This window comes from Coregonus clupeaformis, unplaced genomic scaffold, assembly GCF_020615455.1.
Source record: "Coregonus clupeaformis isolate EN_2021a unplaced genomic scaffold, ASM2061545v1 scaf0343, whole genome shotgun sequence".
Lineage (NCBI taxonomy): Eukaryota > Metazoa > Chordata > Actinopteri > Salmoniformes > Salmonidae > Coregonus > Coregonus clupeaformis.
In genome coordinates, this window is record NW_025533798.1 from 232,836 (window position 1) to 250,976 (window position 18,141).

The window sequence follows — 18,141 nt, forward strand, 5'->3', positions numbered from 1 at the left end:
AAGACATCAGTCAGGAAGTTAAAGCTTGGTGTCAAATGGGTCTTCCAAATGGACAATGACCCCAAGCATACTTCCAAAGTTGTGGCAAAATGGCTTAAGGACAACAAAGTCAAGGTATTGGAGTGGCCGTCACAAAGCCCTGACCTCAATCCTATAGAAAATGTGTGGGCAGAACTGAAAAAGCGTGTGCGAGCAAGATGGCCTTCAAACCTGACTCAGTTACACCAGCTCTGTCAGGAGGAATGGGCCAAAATTCACCCAACTTATTGTGGGAAGCTTGTGGAAGGCTACCCGAAATGTTTGACCCAAGTTAAACAATTTAAAGGCAATGCTACCAAATACTAATTGAGTGTATGTAAACTTCTGTCCCACTGGGAATGTGATGAAATAAATAAAAGCTGAAATAAATAATTCTCTCTACTATTATTCTGACACTTCACATTCTTAAAATAAAGTGGTGAACCCAACTGACCTGAGACTCAGAATAATTTTTACTAGGATTAAATGTCAGGAATTGTGAAAAACTGAGTTTAAATGTATTTGGCGAAGGTGTATGTAAACTTCCGACTTCAACTGTAATATATATATATATATATATATTTCACAACATTAGTGAACTAGGCCTTATACTTGTCCTGTATGAGGGGAGGTAAATAGTCCATAAATCATTCCATTATCTTGTCCAGTGACATTTAGAAAGTTCAAATAGAAAATCGCCATGGTCCATGTCATGGTGAAACTTCCACTCCTGTAGATCTGAAATAATTGGATTATCAAACTTGCATCCTGCCGACCAGAAAAGCAAGTCGAAACAATTCTTGAAAGTCAGGACAAGGATCCTGCAAAGAAACATTTTTAGAGTTCAAGAACATATTTAGTAGGCAGTAGGCATTTAGAATTAAATGTGGAGTGGAGCTTCATAGTTACGTGTTTACATCAAGCACCCCTCATCATTTATTCGAAAAACATCATTTTGAATCATAATGTGTCGCAATAAAGTTAAGCAAAAGAAAAATCCACCCCTGTCAAACTGATAAAACTGTTGTAGAGCTTTACGTGTTTTTTTGTGACATTGCTTTTACATTTCAGTAATTTAGCAGACGCTCTTATCCAGAGCGACTTACAGTTAGTGAGTGCATACATTTTCATACTTTTTTGATACTTTTGTCAATTAAACCTTTGTCAATAGAAACCACAATGTTATTATAATATCAATTGTAGGCCAGGGGTAATCCATTCATAGACGCCAACTATGAACGGGGCGGCAGGTAGTTTAGTGGTTAAGAGCGTTGTGCCAGTAACCGAAAGGTCGCTGGTTCTAATCCCCGAGCCGACTAGGTGAAAAATCTGTCGACGTGCCCTTTAGCAAGGCATTTAACCCGAAGAGCGTCTGCTAAATGACGTAAATGCAAACTACCTTAAGAGCCCCGACGATAATATCTTCTGGCCGGGGGAGTTTTGTTAAGAGCCCCGACCCTAGTTCTGAACGTTAAAATGCTTGTGGTAGGTATCTTTCATGTCAGCTTTCATAATATTTCATAATTAGCTATTTGCGTTTCGAACACCTGTGTGTAAACGTGTTGTCCCTAAAAAAAAGTTACTGTCGGCTGCAACTGTGTTAAAACAGTGTGTATATAATTTTGCACTTGTGAAATTATTTTCATGTGATATGAAAGTAAAATGGATTTATGTTTCTTGAACCATACCACAAATGATAATTGATTCACGTTTAGATGGAGTATTTGGCTGTTTTGGCTTCTAGAGACAATTCACCTTTAAACAGAACAGGCAAGCTCCTCGGACTATGAAGGAACTTTAGGCTCCTTTAGTCAATTATTGGGCTAGACCAGGGGGTGCTCAAGTTCTATTTGAGAAGGTCCGGTCACTCAAATCTCCTAGATGGCCAAGGTCCAGATGAAGATTGTCATTTAATCGGCATAGTAACCAACCCCCTCCCACCTCGTAACCCCATGCGATTCCAAACTGTTAACACACCCCTCGTGCCTAGTTTAGGCATCTCATGTGAGTTATATATTTAGTATCAGGCAATACTGACCTCTACTGCATGACAAATATAGTTGCAGAAAGATTCCAAGAAGGATTTTAACTTGTCAGTCTCTTGGTGGAACAAGAAGGAATAATACATATCAACATGAATCATTATTAACACACACACACACATAATAGTCAGACAAAAACAGTTTGGCCTACTGAACACTATACGATTTTACAATCTTATTAGTACCTAGCAATAGTATACTAGTTCCTCTCATGTGACAGTCAACCCAAGTCAGACTGGAAGAAAATTATTTTATTGGCAAAAAAAATAATCAAATAAAGTATTTATATTTAGCATTCAACTTCCACATCTCCGGTCACTAAAACAATGGCACATTAAAACCAAGAAAAGTTGGCAATCGATTTTGACTGATAGTTAAGACAATAAGTAGGTTTTTACAACATTTAACAGTTTGTAGGCCTATCATATATTATCATGGAAAGACCTACAGCCTGAATATTTATTAAAATAAACCAATCAATCAATTAAATTAAATCTTCAAAAAAGGAATAAAAATACATCATATTGAAAACGTCTTGAGGGTGTCTGTGTGACACAATCCACTGTGAAAGTAACCACCCCTTTCCTTTCCCATCATGTCCCATGTGTATTGAATGGGCTTCAAGCTAATATCATCGAATTCATGAAAACACATTTAAGATCAATATAAAATGACATGTGTTTGTGGATGAATTTACTTCTACCAGATGCATTTTATTATGTTTTTTCGCTTGAAGACCACTGCGCTACGTTTTTGCACATTGAAGACCATTTAAAAAAATAAAACTACAAAAGTTGAAAAACTACAAGGCTGAGGGGGTCCTGTAGTCTTCCTGTATTCTTCCTGGTTACTATCACAGCGTATTCCCATGCTGCGTGGGTACGAACGCTGGCACCTATGTGTCTCCCCTTAATTTCATACCTGTCTCTGTCATTGAAAATCAATAAAATATTGCATGTCCACACTCATTTTAAAAAAAGAAATAAAATGTCTTACTCAAAGCTTGAACATACATATTGAACACATGTAAGCGAAGATGGGAGCTCACTTGGTCAGCTCCCAGTCTCTCATGTTAATTACTGATCACTTGGTCAGCTCCCAGTCTCTCATGTTAATTCAATACTGATGACTTGGTCAGTGGTGTCTCTGTCATTTCTCTTGTCTCCTGATCGAGCTGCTAAACACAGAAATAAAACCATGAGGAGGAACGATTGGTAGGTACCCAGATATGAAGTAGTAGTCTAGTGGTTAAGAGCGTTGCGCCAGTAACCGAAAGGTTGCTGGTTCGAATCCCTGAGCCAACTAGGTGAAAAATATGTTGATGTGCCCTTGTGCAAGGTATTTAACCCTAATTGCTCCTGTAAGTCGCTCTGGATAAGAGCGTCTGCTAAATGACTAAAATATAAATAATCAGTTCAATTTAACATAGTAACTAATAAAAATGTGATGTAGTTACTTTAGTTTTTAGACAACAATTGAAGCAGCAATCTACAGTAAGTGCCTGACTTGGAGTTGAGTGTCTGTGTGTACAGGGGTTGTCTCTATATACTGTACTGGTGTTCTTACCTCGAGCCCTACAGCGTTTCACCACCAGTACGACGGTCATCAGCAGGAAGATAGACACCACCAGTAAACTACACAGCAGAATGAGCAAAGAGATGGGCCACACTGTGTCTGCGGCTGGAGCTAGAGATATAGGTGGAGAGGAAGCGACGGATGGAGGAGAGGGAGATGGAGAGAAATTGAGATCTGCTGGTCATACAAACTGACACACACTGTGTACACAGAGAGACACACACACACACCTTAGAAATAGCATACAAACACTAAAAGGTGTCTTTACCTCTCACTGACACCCAGCTCCCATGTGATCCTCCCTGATCAGGGTGTTTACACCGGTACCATCCTTCATCTGACTGTGTTGCTGCAGGGATGGTCATCTCTCCTGTTAGCTCAGTCCTGATGAGGGATCCATTGTCCATCCATTTATGAAACTCAACACTGAGGTTTGATGGGGTCCCCTGATATCTGCAGCGTAGAGTCACAGAATCTCCCTGAGTCACAGGAAGGGCAGGGCTTTCCAGGGCCACACCCCCTGTACAGCACAGGACCAATCACATACAGTACAGTTACAGTCTATCATGCTGAAGAAACACAACTCATCACCATATCATGTGTGGATGCTGGGGTATAATTCATCTTATTAAAGGATTAGACTCACTGAGGGTCACTGTGATGTTGACGGCATCACTGTACTCTCCTGACCTAGACTCACACCAGTACACGCCAGTGTCTGACCAGACATCTGTAGTTGTGAAGGAGCATGTGGATCCTGTCACTGATCCCCAGTCAGTCGGACACTCTAACACTCTAGGCTCTTCCCATCGTAAGTACCTCTTCACTCTCCATCCAGTAGAGTTCCCCTGCACCGCACAGCCCAGCGAGACAGACTCATTATAAAAAAACTGAACTCTGTTGGGACTGACCGTCAGAGAGGCTGAAGGAGACAGACCTGAAACACACGAAAGAAAGAAAGAAAGAAAGAAAGAAAGAAAGAAAGAAAGAAAGAAAGAAAGAAAGAAAGAAAGAAAGAAAGAAAGAAAGAAAGAAAGAAAGAAAGAAAGAAAGAAAGAAAGAAAGAAAGAAAGAAAGAAAGAAAGAAAGAAAGAAAGAAAGAAAGAAAGAAAGAAAGAAAGAAAGAAAGAAAGTTGAGACTGAGGTCAGGGTGCAGACTGTGATACAGAGAAAGAGTGACTCACCTTCAACCCAGAGAAACTTGAGTTCACTGAAGTCTGTGTAATAGACTGGGTCTCCTCTCTCTGCTCTACATACATATCTCTCTCTGTGATTCAGACCAACCAGGCTGAGAGAGTAGGAGCCTCCAGCCCCACCATCACTGTCTGGTAGCAACACTGGAAAGAAGTCCTTGTCCGGATAAGAGGGTAACCCTTCTCTGTAGGGTACAGCCTTGTACCAGGAGAACCTCCAGCCTGTAGACGACTCTCCAACCTCACAGCTCAGCGTTACTGAATCTCCAGCATTCGCCCACCATGAGGGAGACACGGTCAGGTGAGGAGGAGGTATCCCTAAAGTGTAAGGGGAGATCATTTGTGGTGACAGTGATCCGTTGATACGGTTTAAATAATATTTTATACTTGAATAGTCACAAAATATTCATATTTACAGTCACTTATGAAGCCATACTTCAGTTCTAATATAACATTACTTCACCACTTCTGTCTCTCAACAAAGCAGACGTGTACACTCACATGACACAGTCAGTGTGACGTCTTCACTGATAGTGGAGTTCTGAGAGTTCCTCCCCCTTACTCCCATACAGCTGTAGACTCCATTGTGAGACTGTTCAACAGGACCGAGTCTGCATTCATTCTGACTAGAGGAGTAAACTAGGTTGTAGAGACCTCTGTACCATCGGTACTCCCAGTCAGTGATGCCTTCCTCCTGTATGTCACATCGGAGGGTGACAGTCTCTCCTTCGTATATCCCCGTCGGCGTCCAATTAGGCTGCAGAGTTAAAACGGCTCTGGGTGGCTCTGGACAAACACAACACAGAGAAAATAAGCACCAACGTAAAACAAATAGTCTTTACAACAACACAGTTGTTACCATTTATCAAACCATAAAAAACTAACTGAACACATTGAGTACCTGCATGATGTGAGCTCACAAATAAAATGCACTGAAATGTTATTTGTAGTTGATCGTTTTTATTGATCATGTCATGGTCAGATTGTATCCTGATAAAATCAAATTCAAAAAGTATTTTAGATGTCTTTTTAGTGACTAAATGTCTTTGTGTCTTCATGAAGAAAATAAATGTACCCTTTAAAAATAAACCATAAAAATGACCAGAAGAAGATGCTACTAGTCTCATGCTACATTTTGCCTACAGGGGTGAAGAGAAGGATGGAACTCACCTTGGGTTTGTCCACAGCAGGTGAGAGCACTCAGCACTAAAACACACACAGAGAAAACCCATTCACATCACACAATCGCATAACAACATTTCAACCTAACTGCAATTAAAAGGGGCAATCCGGGATTCGAAAAACATCAAAAACGGTCAACCCCACTTGTTTTAATAAACAGCTCAGGGATGAAGCTGGAGAAATGTAACCCCTCAAATTCATAGAGCCATGGACGCAAGGACTGACCATCCATGAGATCCAAATTATAGTTTTGTTAACTATGTTTTGAAGAGATCTGCTGTTTGATCTGACAATTAATCTTGATGGTTGTAGAGTCGTCTCAAATAAAACTGAAGGGCCTCGGCGTTACTCTGGACCCTGATCTCTCTTTTGACAAACGTATCAATAATATTTTAAGGGCAGCTTTTTTCCATCTTCATAACATTGCAAAAATCAGAAACTTTTTGTCCAAAGCTAATCCATGCTTTTGTCACTTCTAGATTAAACCACTGCAATGCTCTACTCTCCGGCTACCCAGACAAAGCACTAAATAAACTTCAGTTAGTGCTAAATGCGGCTGCTAGAATCTTGACTAGAGCCCAAAAAATATGGTCATATTTCTCCAGTGCTATGGCTGATATCAAGGTTTTACTGCTAACCTACAAAAGCATAACATGGGCTTGCTCCTACCCATCTCTCCGATTTGGTTCTGCCGTGCATACCTACACGTACGCTATGGTCACAAGACGCAGGCCTCATTGTCCCTAGAATTTCTAAGCAAACAGCTGAAAAGCCAACTGACATTTACCCCCGAGGTGCTGACCTGTTGCACCCTCTACAACCACTGTGATTATTATTTCACCCTGCTGGTCATCTATGAACGTCTGAACATCTTGAAGAACGATCTGGCCTTAATGGCCATGTACTCCTATAATTTCCACCCCGCACAGCCAGAAGAGGACTGGCCACCCCTCAGAGCCTGGTTCCTCTCTAGGTTTCTTCCTAGGTTCCTGCCTTTCTAGGGAGTTTTTCCTAGCCACCGTGCTTCTACATCTGCATTGCTTGCTGTTTGGGGTTTTAGGCTGAGTTTCTGTATAGCACTTTGTGACATCTGCTGATGTAAAAAGGTCTTTATAAATACATTTGATTGATTGATTGTTTACAATTACATTGTTTACAAACAATATTCTATTTTGGGTTCTGATGGGGTTCGACAGTTGAACTAAGCTCATGAGGCCATTATAAGTTATAGCCTATTCTTCAAGAATCATTGGCTAGCCTGTATATCATTACTTTAAAAGTCCAGAAAATGTATGTAGCAATCCCAGAGGACCCCTTTAAAACAACTGTTTGCACCAATATCAATAATTCAATTATTCAATTCTCCCTACCTTATTTTTTTCCCTCAAAGACACAATACAGCCATTGTAAGAGCCTGTCTGCCATGTAGGCTACATCTGAGTTACAGATCGGTCTCTATATTACGTTTAACTCACTTTCATGAAACAAAAAGAGCTGTCAACACTGTAATGGGTATTACATTGATTTAGATTTAATGGACACGTACACACGCAGTACTCACAAACAAGTCCCCAGAGTGAGGTGTGCTCCATGCTATCCTGCTCCACAGTGGAAGTGTTGTGAAAGGTCATGGCACTCTGACAGGATTCCCAATTGCTTCCAATTACCCCAGACCAAACCACCCCCCCTTCCCTCCACACCTGTTCCCACTCCCTAATCACTGTTCCCTTTATAAGCAGCACGCTCCTTCCTACACATTAGTATAGTCTTGTTCGGTGACACGCTATCCTGCCGGCGTGTGAGATGATGTAAGTGTGTACAATGCGCTGTATGTTGCTTCCCTGTAGCTAAAGCTTATGATACCCTTGTCCTCAGTTTGCCCCATTGTTTAGTCCTGGCAGCCTCAGTTTGTAGTTCTGTTTTTCACCTGGCACTACTTTCATGTCTGCACCTTTTTTTATGTTCCAAATGTTTCCCTTTTGTGTCTCCCTTCCAGACCACCACATCCTTGCAGTGTTGGAAAATAGTTTACCAAGCTACCAACTATTTCACACTGGATGACGTTAAGCTACCCTTAAGTAAAACCGTTCACTTAGTTACTTTTAAAAAGTAGTTCTGTACATCCAAACTACTTCATGAAGAAAGTGTAAATCTGAAATGTCATAAACCACAAATTGCGAGAACAGATTATTTTAGGGTCACATGTTAACAGAAAGTCTAATTTAGCCTATTAAACATGTTTATATGAGACTTGGGCAGGTCTGATGCCCAAAATGATTCCACATATATTAAATGATTTCCCAATAAACCGAAAAGGCGACGAGAGCGAGATGTATTTATATATATATTTATTTACAGTCAGGGAGGGAGGGAGACAGTCAGGGATGGAGGGAGTACAGGGAGGGAGGGAGTACAGTCAGGGAGGGAGGGAGGGAGTACAGGGAGGGAGTACAGTCAGGGAGGGAGACAGGACAGTCGGGTGGGAGGGAGACAGTCGGGGGGAGGGCGGGAGGGAGACAGTCAAGGAGTCAGTCAGGGAGGAGGGGGACAGTCAGGGAGTGGGGGAGGGGACAGTCAGGGAGTGGGGGGGGCAGTCGGGGAGTGGGGGGGCAGTCGGGGGAGTGGGGGGGCAGTCGGGGAGTGGGGGGGGCAGTCAGGGAGGGACACAGGGAGGGACACAGGGAGGGAGACAGTCAGGGAGGGAGGGAGACAGTCAGGGAGGGACACAGGGAGGGAGACAGTCAGTCAGGGAGGGAGGGAGTCAGTCAGTCAGTCAGTCAGTCAGTCAGTCAGGGAGGGAGTCAGTCAGGTAGGGAGGGAGGGACACAGGGAGGGAGACAGACAGACAGTCAGGGAGGGAGGGAGACAGACAGTCAAGGAGGGAGACAGTCAGGGAGGGAGGGAGACAGTCAGTCAGGGAGGGAGGGAGGGAGGGATACAGGGAGGCAGTCAGGGAGGGAGGGAGAGATACAGGGAAACAGTCAGGGAGGGAGGGAGGGAGGGAGGGAAGAAGGGAAACAGTCAGGGAGGGAGGGAGGGAGGGAGGGAAGAAGGGAAACAGTCAGGGAGGGAGGAAGGGAGGAAGGGAAACAGTCAGGGAGGGAGACAGTCAGGGAGGGAGGAAGGGAAACAGTCAGGGAGGGAGGGAGGAAGGGAGATAGTCAGGGAGAAGGGGGGAGGGAGGGAGACAGTCAGACAGAGGGGGGGAGGGAGGGAGACAGTCAGACAGAGGGGGAGGGAGGGAGGGAGACAGTCAGACAGAGAGGGAGACAGACAGAGGGAGGGAGGGAGACAGTCAGACAGAGAGGGAGGGAGAGAGACAGTCAGAGAGGTGGAGGGAGACAGTCAGACAGAGAGGGAGGGAGGGAGACAGTCAGGGAGGGAGTGAGGGAGAGAGACAGACGGGTAGTGAGGGAAGGAGAAAGTCAGACGGGGAGGGAGGGAGGGAGATAGACAGGGAGGGAGACAGTCAGACAGGGAGGGAGGGAGGCAGACAGTCAGACAGGGAGGGAGAGAGGGAGACAGTCAGACAGTCAGGGAGGGAGGGAGACAGTCAGGGAGGGAGGGAGAGAGGGAGACAGTCAGACAGAGAGGGAGGGAGGGAGACAGACAGACAGACAGACAGACAGACAGGGAGTCAGGGAGGGAGACAGTCAGGGAGGGAGACAGTCAGTCAGGGAGGGAGGGAGGGAGGCATTCAGGGAGGGAGGGATACAGGGAGCCAAGGAGGGAGACAGACATACAGGGAGGGAGACAGTCAGGGAGGGAGGAAGCCAGTCAGGGAGGGAGGGAGGGAGGGAGACAGTCAGACGGAGGGAGGGAGGGAGACAGTCAGACAGAGGGAGGGAGACAGACAGAGAGGGAGGGAGGGAGGGAGACAGTCAGACAGACAGAGAGGGAGGGAGGGAGTCAGTCAGACAGAGGGAGACAGTCAGACAGAGAGGGAGGGAGGGAGACAGTCAGGCAGGGAGTGAGGGAAGGAGACAGTCAGACGGGGAGGGAGGGAGGGAGGGAGACAGACAGACAGACAGACAGACAGGGAGGGAGGGAAACATTTCAGAAATGTAGATTTTTGGGTGTAGTTATCCTTTAATTCAAGTGCAGTGTGCAAGAAACTGTTCTTTAGAGGTGGGGGGTTCTGCACACGTGATGGTAGAGTTTGCTAAACAAATACCCACTGGATTTATGCATATACAGTGGGGGAAAAAAGTATTTAGTCAGCCACCAATTGTGCAAGTTCGCCCACTTAAAAAGATGAGAGAGGCCTGTAATTTTCATCATAGGTACACGTCAACTATGACAGACAAAATGAGAAAAGAAAATCACATTGTAGGATTTTTAATGAATTTATTTGCAAATTATGGTGGAAAATAAGTATTTGGTCAATAACAAAAGTTTCTCAATACTTTGTTATATACCCTTTGTTGGCAATGACACAGGTCAAACGTTTCTTCACAAGGTTTTCACACACTGTTGCTGGTATTTTGGCCCATTCCTCCATGCAGATCTCCTCTAGAGCAGTGATGTTTTGGGGCTGTCGCTGGGCAACACAGACTTTCAACTCCCTCCAATGATTTTCTATGGGGTTGAGATCTGGAGACTGGCTAGGCCACTCCAGGACCTTGAAATGCTTCTTACGAAGCCACTCCTTCGTTGCCCGGGTGGTGTGTTTGGGATCATTGTCATGCTGAAAGACCCAGCCACGTTTCATCTTCAATGCCCTTGCTGATGGAAGGAGGTTTTCACTCAAAATCTCACGATACATGGCCCCATTAATTCTTTCCTTTACACGGATCAGTTGTCCTGGTCCCTTTGCAGAAAAACAGCCCCAAAGCATGATGTTTCCACCCCCATGCTTCACAGTAGGTATGGTGTTCTTTGGATGCAACTCAGCATTCTTTGTCCTCCAAACACGACGAGTTGAGTTTTGACCAAAAAGTTCTATTTTGGTTTCATCTGACCATATGACATTCTCCCAATCCTCTTCTGGATCATCCAAATGCACTCTAGCAAACTTCAGACGGGCCTGGACATGTACTGGCTTAAGCAGGGGACACGTCTGGCACTGCAGGATTTGAGTCCCTGGCGGCGTAGTGTGTTACTGATGGTAGGCTTTGTTACTTTGGTCCCAGCTCTCTGCAGGTCATTCACTAGGTCCCCCCGTGTGGTTCTGGGATTTTTGCTCAACGTTCTTGTGATCATTTTGACCCCATGGGGTGAGATCTTGCGTGGAGCCCCAGATCGAGGGAGATTATCAGTGGTCTTGTATGTCTTCCATTTCCTAATAATTGCTCCCACAGTTGATTTCTTCAAACCAAGCTGCTTACCTATTGCAGATTCAGTCTTCCCAGCCTGGTACAGGTCTACAATTTTGTTTCTGGTGTCCTTTGACAGCTCTTTGGTCTTGGCCATAGTGGAGTTTGGAGTGTGACTGTTTGAGGTTGTGGACAGGTGTCTTTTATACTGATCACAAGTTCAAACAGGTGCCATTAATACAGGTAACGAGTGGAGGACAGAGGAGCCTCTTAAAGAAGAAGTTACAGGTCTGTGAGAGCCAGAAATCTTGCTTGTTTGTAGGTGACCAAATACTTAATTTCCACCATAATTTGCAAATAAATTCATTAAAAATCCTACAATGTGATTTTCTGGAGAAAAAAAATCTATGTCTGTCATAGTTGATGTGTACCTATGATGAAAATTACAGGCCTCTCTCATCTTTTTAAGTGGGAGAACTTGCACAATTGGTGGCTGACTAAATACTTTTTTCCCCCACTGTAAATGTCATATTTGCTCAAATTTATAAAAACCTGTTTTTGCTTTGTCATTATGGGGTCTTGTGTGTAGATTGAGGTAAAACAAAAATATTTAATCCATTTTAAAATAAGACTAATGTTATTTTTTTTTTGGAAAAAGTCAAGTGGTATGAATACTTTCCGAATGCACTGTACGTATAGTAAATTACATGTGAATGTTGGTCTATATTCATGTTAACAAACATAAAAGTGCCACAGGCTCCGATTTAATTGGCTGTAGCATGTGGCGACTTGCAGAGATGATGCGGATGAGCGCTCACCAGACATTGGCCTTAATGCTCAATAATAACCTGGGATGCTGTATCGTTTATTTCCGAAGCGTCCTCTGGGTCTCTCGCTGTTGTGAGTCTGAGCTTGTCGACACTTGTCCTTCAGTCATCCGGGAGAGAGGAAAGGAACACCTGAACCCCTGCCGTGGAGACACCCATGGGATAGGATCGCTGGCGGTGCTCGGTTTGACACTTAACTACTGAACGTTATTTAACCCAAATATACAATTTATTGTAATGAAACGCACACCATTACAATACATATTTCATGAAGTAGGCTGACATAAGCAGGGCATGTTTAGATTCAGTCTTCCCAGCCTGGTGCAGGTCTACAATTTTGTTTCTGGTGTCCTTTGACAGCTCTTTGGTCTTGGCCGTAGTGGAGTTTGGAGGGTAACTGTTTGAGGTTGTGGACAGGTGTCTTTTATACTAATAACAAGTTCAAACAGGTGCCATTAATACAGGTAAAGAGTGGAGGACAGAGGAGCCTCTTAAAGAAGAAGTTACAGGTCTGTGAGAGCCAGAAATCTTGCTTGTTTGTAGGTGACCAAATACTTATTTTCCACCATAATTTGCAAATAAATTCATTAAAAATCCTACAATGTGATTTTCTGGATATTTTTTTCTCATTTTGTCTGTCATAGTTGACGTGTACCTATGATGAAAATTACAGGCCTCTCTCATCTTTTTAAGTGGGAGAACTTGCACAGTTGGTCGCTGACTAAATACTTTTTTTCCCCACTGTATATATGGATGCAAAGGGAAGCCAGGCTTCCCCTAAAAAAATGACCAAGAATATTTTTTAAACATAAAATAAATGTTTCTTTCATCTCTCAGTTTCATAATTTCCCTTCAATTCGCAAGAGGCTGAATGTATCTCACAGCAGAAAGCATCTGAGCGAAAGAAACAGCGCCCCTCTGTCTCTCTACGTGTAGGCCATCTATCTGATGATGTCTGGTCCGAACGAGTATGGCATTGTTGCCGCCGTAGCATTGAAGGCAAGGGAAGCCAGCGAGCATTTGGCCTCCCTTGACAAAGAAAAAAGTACAAAAAAAATGAGCTCACTCAGTTTAGCTCAATGCTGGTTGACACAACTGTGAATGGTCCTGGCGCACCAAAAAAAAGTGTGAAGGGAAGCCAGCTTGGATTTGGCATCACTCTTATCAAATCCCATTGAGAGCATACATCATTGACAGAAAAACTTGAATTGTTGCATCTCGTTGTGTTGTCCTCCAGTGGCTGGCTAGCCAGCCAGCTAGCTAAAATTGGCCCTTTCCTAAATTAGCCATGGATGGAGATAGGGATTTGGACTTGTGGTTTTACTTAATTCTCCGTACTGGCCAATGATTATAACGACTATTCTGATCCAACAATTAATTCATACCTTGTGCCCCTGGCCTGAGAGGATGAAAGTTCAATATGTAGCTAGATGTAGAAGGCTAATGTTAACTAGCTAACATTGCCCATGAATGGAAGTTAGGCTAGTGAGCAAGCATTGTAGCCAGGTAGCCTAGGATAACAAAAAATAAAAGCGTGTACTATATTACAGAGTGATAGACCATTTCGTCAACATGAAAGAGAGGAGGATGGCATTGGCGTTTCTCTACAAGTAGGGTGAGTCAACATGTTTTTCTACTTGCACGAACGCACACACAAATCAGAACCATGGACAGCCACATCATATTTAGCTTACGTTGATTGGACTAAATTAGTTTTTGTTATCTTTTAGTTGTCGCTGTTTTAGACTAAGCAGAGGTGATTTCATGATGTTGAAATGTTGAATTTGAAATGGTGCTGGAATAGTGGAGGCAGCTCCTGTTTTCTTTGCGACTTGCGGTAACTATCTGTGGTTCTAAATAGGGCTGAACGATTAATTGCATTCGCGATAATATCGCGATTTGACTGAACGCGATTTTCTAATCGCAACGTGCGCGATTTGAGGTGGTCACGTGACGCGACTTTTCATGCTGTCCAGCGCAATGGCCTCTTGCTCGACGGAACAGTCAGAAACTGACACAGCTGATACTTTAATATCGAAGAGGAACAGCACGTCGGTGGTGTGGAACTATTTTGGTTTAAAAAAAGAAGATGCTGAGCAGCGTCAGGTGTTGTGCAGAGCATGCCGTGCTCCGATTGCTACTTCACGGGGTAACACTACAAACCTGTTTCAGCACTTAAAAAAATACCACAAATCAATGCATGACAGTTGTATGACCAAAATGCCGAGCATCAGTGCGCGAGACAAGCCAAATACCTCAAGACAGGGATCACTGACAGAAATGTTCGAAAGTGTCACTCCGTATGAACGTAATTCAAAACGGCACGGAGAAATCACTCGGACAATAACCGAGTTCATAGCCAAAGATATGATGCCTCTCAGCACGGTGACCAAGCCTGGGTTCATGGCATTAATACATACGCTTGATAAACGTTACAGTATACCCTCCCGCACATACTTCAGTCAGACTGCCATACCGGAGCTGTACAAAAAGTGCAAAGAGAAAGTCGCCGCGGAACTTAAAACGGTGGAGTTTTTTGCTAGCACTACTGATATGTGGTCAAGCCGCACAGCTGAGCCGTACCAGAGTCTTACAGTCCATTTTATTGATCAGAACTGTTGGATAAGTATGGCTGGCAGTGCCATACTCGTAGTGAACTTTAGTCTGTGTGGTGTGTTATTGTTGTGTACTTGAGATAAGTGAGGCTCATCTATTTTATATTATAATATTCAAATCGTTTATAAAAAATAGTTTGTCTAAATTAAAAGTGCATTTCTCATTTTTTATTTATAACTTTATTTACTTTGATTTTACAAAATATTTTCAAAGCAAATTCCTTGTTTCAGTTGTGTGAAATGTTACTGACTTGGGAGCAGTAAGATACATACAATTTAAAATTATTTTTTTCTTAAGACTGTACCTTTTGCACACAGTGTTTACAAAGTTCATGCCTTTGTTTAAATTATTTAAATGCACAGTGGCAAAGCCACAGATGTTTCTGTAATGAGCAGTTCAATAAAAATGTCATTTATTTCAAGTCATACATGTTTGAATTTAATTCTAACAAATAGACCCAGCCTATGGGAAAGAACATTTCACACTAAATGTATATACTATTGTGTTGGTCATATTTAAATCATTCATTATGTTTTGTAGGGGAAAAAGGATAAATAAATTAAATCGCATATTAAATCGCAATCGCAATATTGGGGGCAAAAAATCGCAATTAGATTATTTTCCAAAATCGTTCAGCCTTAGTTCTAAATCAAGTTGTTTCGTGGTCCGAAAATTTCAAAAACATGAACTTGCTTGACCATGCTGTAGGTCATGTAACTGTCTGTTACTGTACATGCAATATGCTTTGTGGACTTCACTGGACAGAGGTTGCTCTCTGGTTTTGTGATAAAACAAAGGTGTGGTTGAATTTATTCTGCCACTGTGTCTTCTTATTGTCTCGGGCCTTTAGGCCTATTTATTATTGTGGCAAGGCATACGAACTAACAGGTTATAGAGTAAACAATGCAGTTATCACAACACATAGGTTTGTCACTGGCTTCCCCAGTGATTTTACCCATGCACCACTACTGGTGATGATGTTCGATGCGAGACATCAAACCCAATAAGAGGTGCGCGTTCCAGGGGATATATGGTATTCTGCTACAACAGAATTTTAAAAAAGTATTGCGAAATACAAACATTAAAAACATCTGTTGGTTGTGAAAATGCACTATATACACACACACACAACAGTATGTGGACACCCCTTCAAATTAGAGGATTCGGCTATTTCAGCCACACCCGTTGCTGACAGATGTATAAAATCGAACACACAGCCATGCAATCTCCATAGACAAACATTGGCAGTAGAATGGCCTTACTGAAGAGCTCAGTGACTCAACGTGGCACCTTTCCAACAAGTCAGTTCCTCATATTTCTGCCTTGCTAGAGCTGCCCCGGTCAACTGTAAGTGCTGTTATTGTGATGTGGAAACCGCTAGGAGTTACAAATGGCTCAGCTGCGAAGTGGTAGGCCACACAAGCTCACAGAACGGGACCGCCGAGTGCTGAAGCGTGTAGCATGTAAACATAGTCTGTCCTCGGTTGTAACACTCACTACAGGAGTTCCAAACGGCCTCTGGAAGCAACGTCAGCACAATAACTGTTAGTTGGGAGCTTCATGAAATGGGTTTCCATGGCCGAGCAGCCGCACACAAGCCTAAGATCAACATGTGCAATGCCAAGCGTCTGCTGGAGTGGTGTAAAGCTTGCTGCCATTGGACTGTGGAGCAGTGGAAACGCATTCTCTGGAGTGATGAATCACACTTCACCATCTGGCAGTCCGACGGACGGATCTGGGTTTGGCAGATGCCAGGAGAACGCTACCTGCCCAAATGCATAGTGCCAACTGTAAAGTTTGGTGGAGGAGGAATAATGGTCTGGGGCTGTTTTTCATGGTTCGGGCTAGGCCCCTTTGTTCTAGTGAAGGGAAATCTTAATGCTACAGCATACAATGACATTCTAGACGATTCTGCGAGCCAGGCCTAATCGCCCAACATCAGTGACCGACCTCACTAATGCTCGTGGCTGAATGGAAGTAAGTCCCCGCAGCAATGATCCAACATCTAGTGTTATAGCAGCAAAGGGGGGGCCAACTCCATATTAATGCCAATGATTTTGGAATGAGATGTTCGACGAGCAGGTGTCCACATACGTTTGGTCATATAGTGTAAACATACACATTTTGATTAGTTGGTAAAGAGTTTGAGAAGATTCAATATGGACTTCTTTATTAAAGCTTGGTTTTTCATTATACAAATTTCATAGTTGAAACTGCATGCAGTGGCTTGGTTTGAGGCACGTTACTAAGGAAAAATGAGCATTGATCCATTTTAAACAAAAAAAAACAAAAAATTATATCAAACACAGAATTGCATAAATTTATCTTATTTCAATATTGCAGTAAAATCCAACTACAAAATTAAACTTCCATTAATTTTAAGCTGTTTTTGTTTTTCCAAGTAGACATATGTATTATAAAATACACAAGTAAAAGGCAACACAAAGGGAGAGACATTAAGAACAAGTTGCAATTAAGACAGTTAAGGAACAGATTCATTTTGCATTGGGGTATTTTGACCGTCGTAACTAAATAATATTGAAGGTGAGGGGTACAAAGTCAAACACAGAGGCATGTAAATCAGTACTATCGCACAGTAAAACATGACCTACAGGCTGCACATGGGGCAGACAGGGGTCCTTAAAAAGACTTGCTTCAGGCCCAGTAAAAACACAAGAGTCCTGTACTAACTGAGGACTATCTCAGTAAATGAGTGTTGAAAACATTGAGCTGACAGCCAGGTCACTGAGAATGCCTACTCGGGAGTCCTCTAGTAGATTAAATGTTCCAAGATGGCCACTGCCAGTCTTCAATTTGACCCTATAAAAAAAGGAGGGATGCTTTCGTGATTGTGTTTTAAAATCCATCAGCTGGGAGTACTATCCCTTCCCTACGCGTCAGGAAAGCACCAAGGCTTTACGTGCAGAAGTTGCTCCTACACCACTGTAGGAGGTGCCACGTGCCAGTATGGTGATAATGAAGATGACGTTCACACATCAATGGTTGTTTTGACTATTACTAACATCTTAATTCATTCTCAGTCCTCTTGTTTCTCTTAAAAAGCATATATTTGCAGCATGAAAAAAAAACAGTCAGGTCAAATAAAGAAGGAGCAGAAATGTAAAGAAAAACAGGCACAGAAAAGGACACACCGTCATTTTGGGGGCTTCCCACAGTTACACATCTCTGAAAATAAACTAATATTTTCTGTTGACCGCTGTTGGTAGCTTAACATCACAATTTTTAATTAAAGTGGATCGTCAACAAGAGCCAAGAACCCAGATCAAATTTCACCACATCTTATCTACATTTGGCAAAACATTTAATGACGTTGGACAGGCAGCCCGTCTGTCTCTTTGCACAGTATACAGTTGGATCGGAAATGGATGAGTAAAAATAATCTTGGGACAAAAATAACCGTCGTAAGTGGAAC

The 18,141-nt window shown here is 42.9% G+C and overlaps 1 protein-coding gene across 1 annotated transcript; it reads right to left on the bottom strand.

Moving 5' to 3' along the window:
- Nucleotides 1-2,290: 2,290 nt before the first annotated feature.
- Nucleotides 2,291-7,630, bottom strand: LOC121567204 (basement membrane proteoglycan). Its single transcript, XM_041877134.2, has 8 exons — nucleotides 7,572-7,630; nucleotides 5,999-6,034; nucleotides 5,330-5,614; nucleotides 4,820-5,146; nucleotides 4,282-4,572; nucleotides 3,904-4,155; nucleotides 3,627-3,746; nucleotides 2,291-3,237 (listed from the first exon to the last, which is right to left on the bottom strand). Exons 1-8 carry the CDS (start codon nucleotides 7,600-7,602, stop codon nucleotides 3,167-3,169), a joined length of 1,413 nt encoding a protein of 470 aa, XP_041733068.1. The 5' UTR covers nucleotides 7,603-7,630; the 3' UTR covers nucleotides 2,291-3,166.
- Between the last annotated feature and the right edge of the window lie 10,511 nt (nucleotides 7,631-18,141).

Excerpts from the sequence above, each read along its gene's own strand:
- LOC121567204 (XM_041877134.2), bottom strand. The coding sequence starts at position 7,602 with ATGGAGCACACCTCACTCTGGGGACTTGTTT. Across the intron at positions 4,156-4,281 it reads CAACATCACAGTGACCCTCA|GGGGTGTGGCCCTGGAAAGC; the intron begins GTGAGTCTAATC and ends TGTGCTGTACAG. Across the intron at positions 3,747-3,903 it reads GAGCTGGGTGTCAGTGAGAG|CTCCAGCCGCAGACACAGTG; the intron begins GTAAAGACACCT and ends CTATATCTCTAG.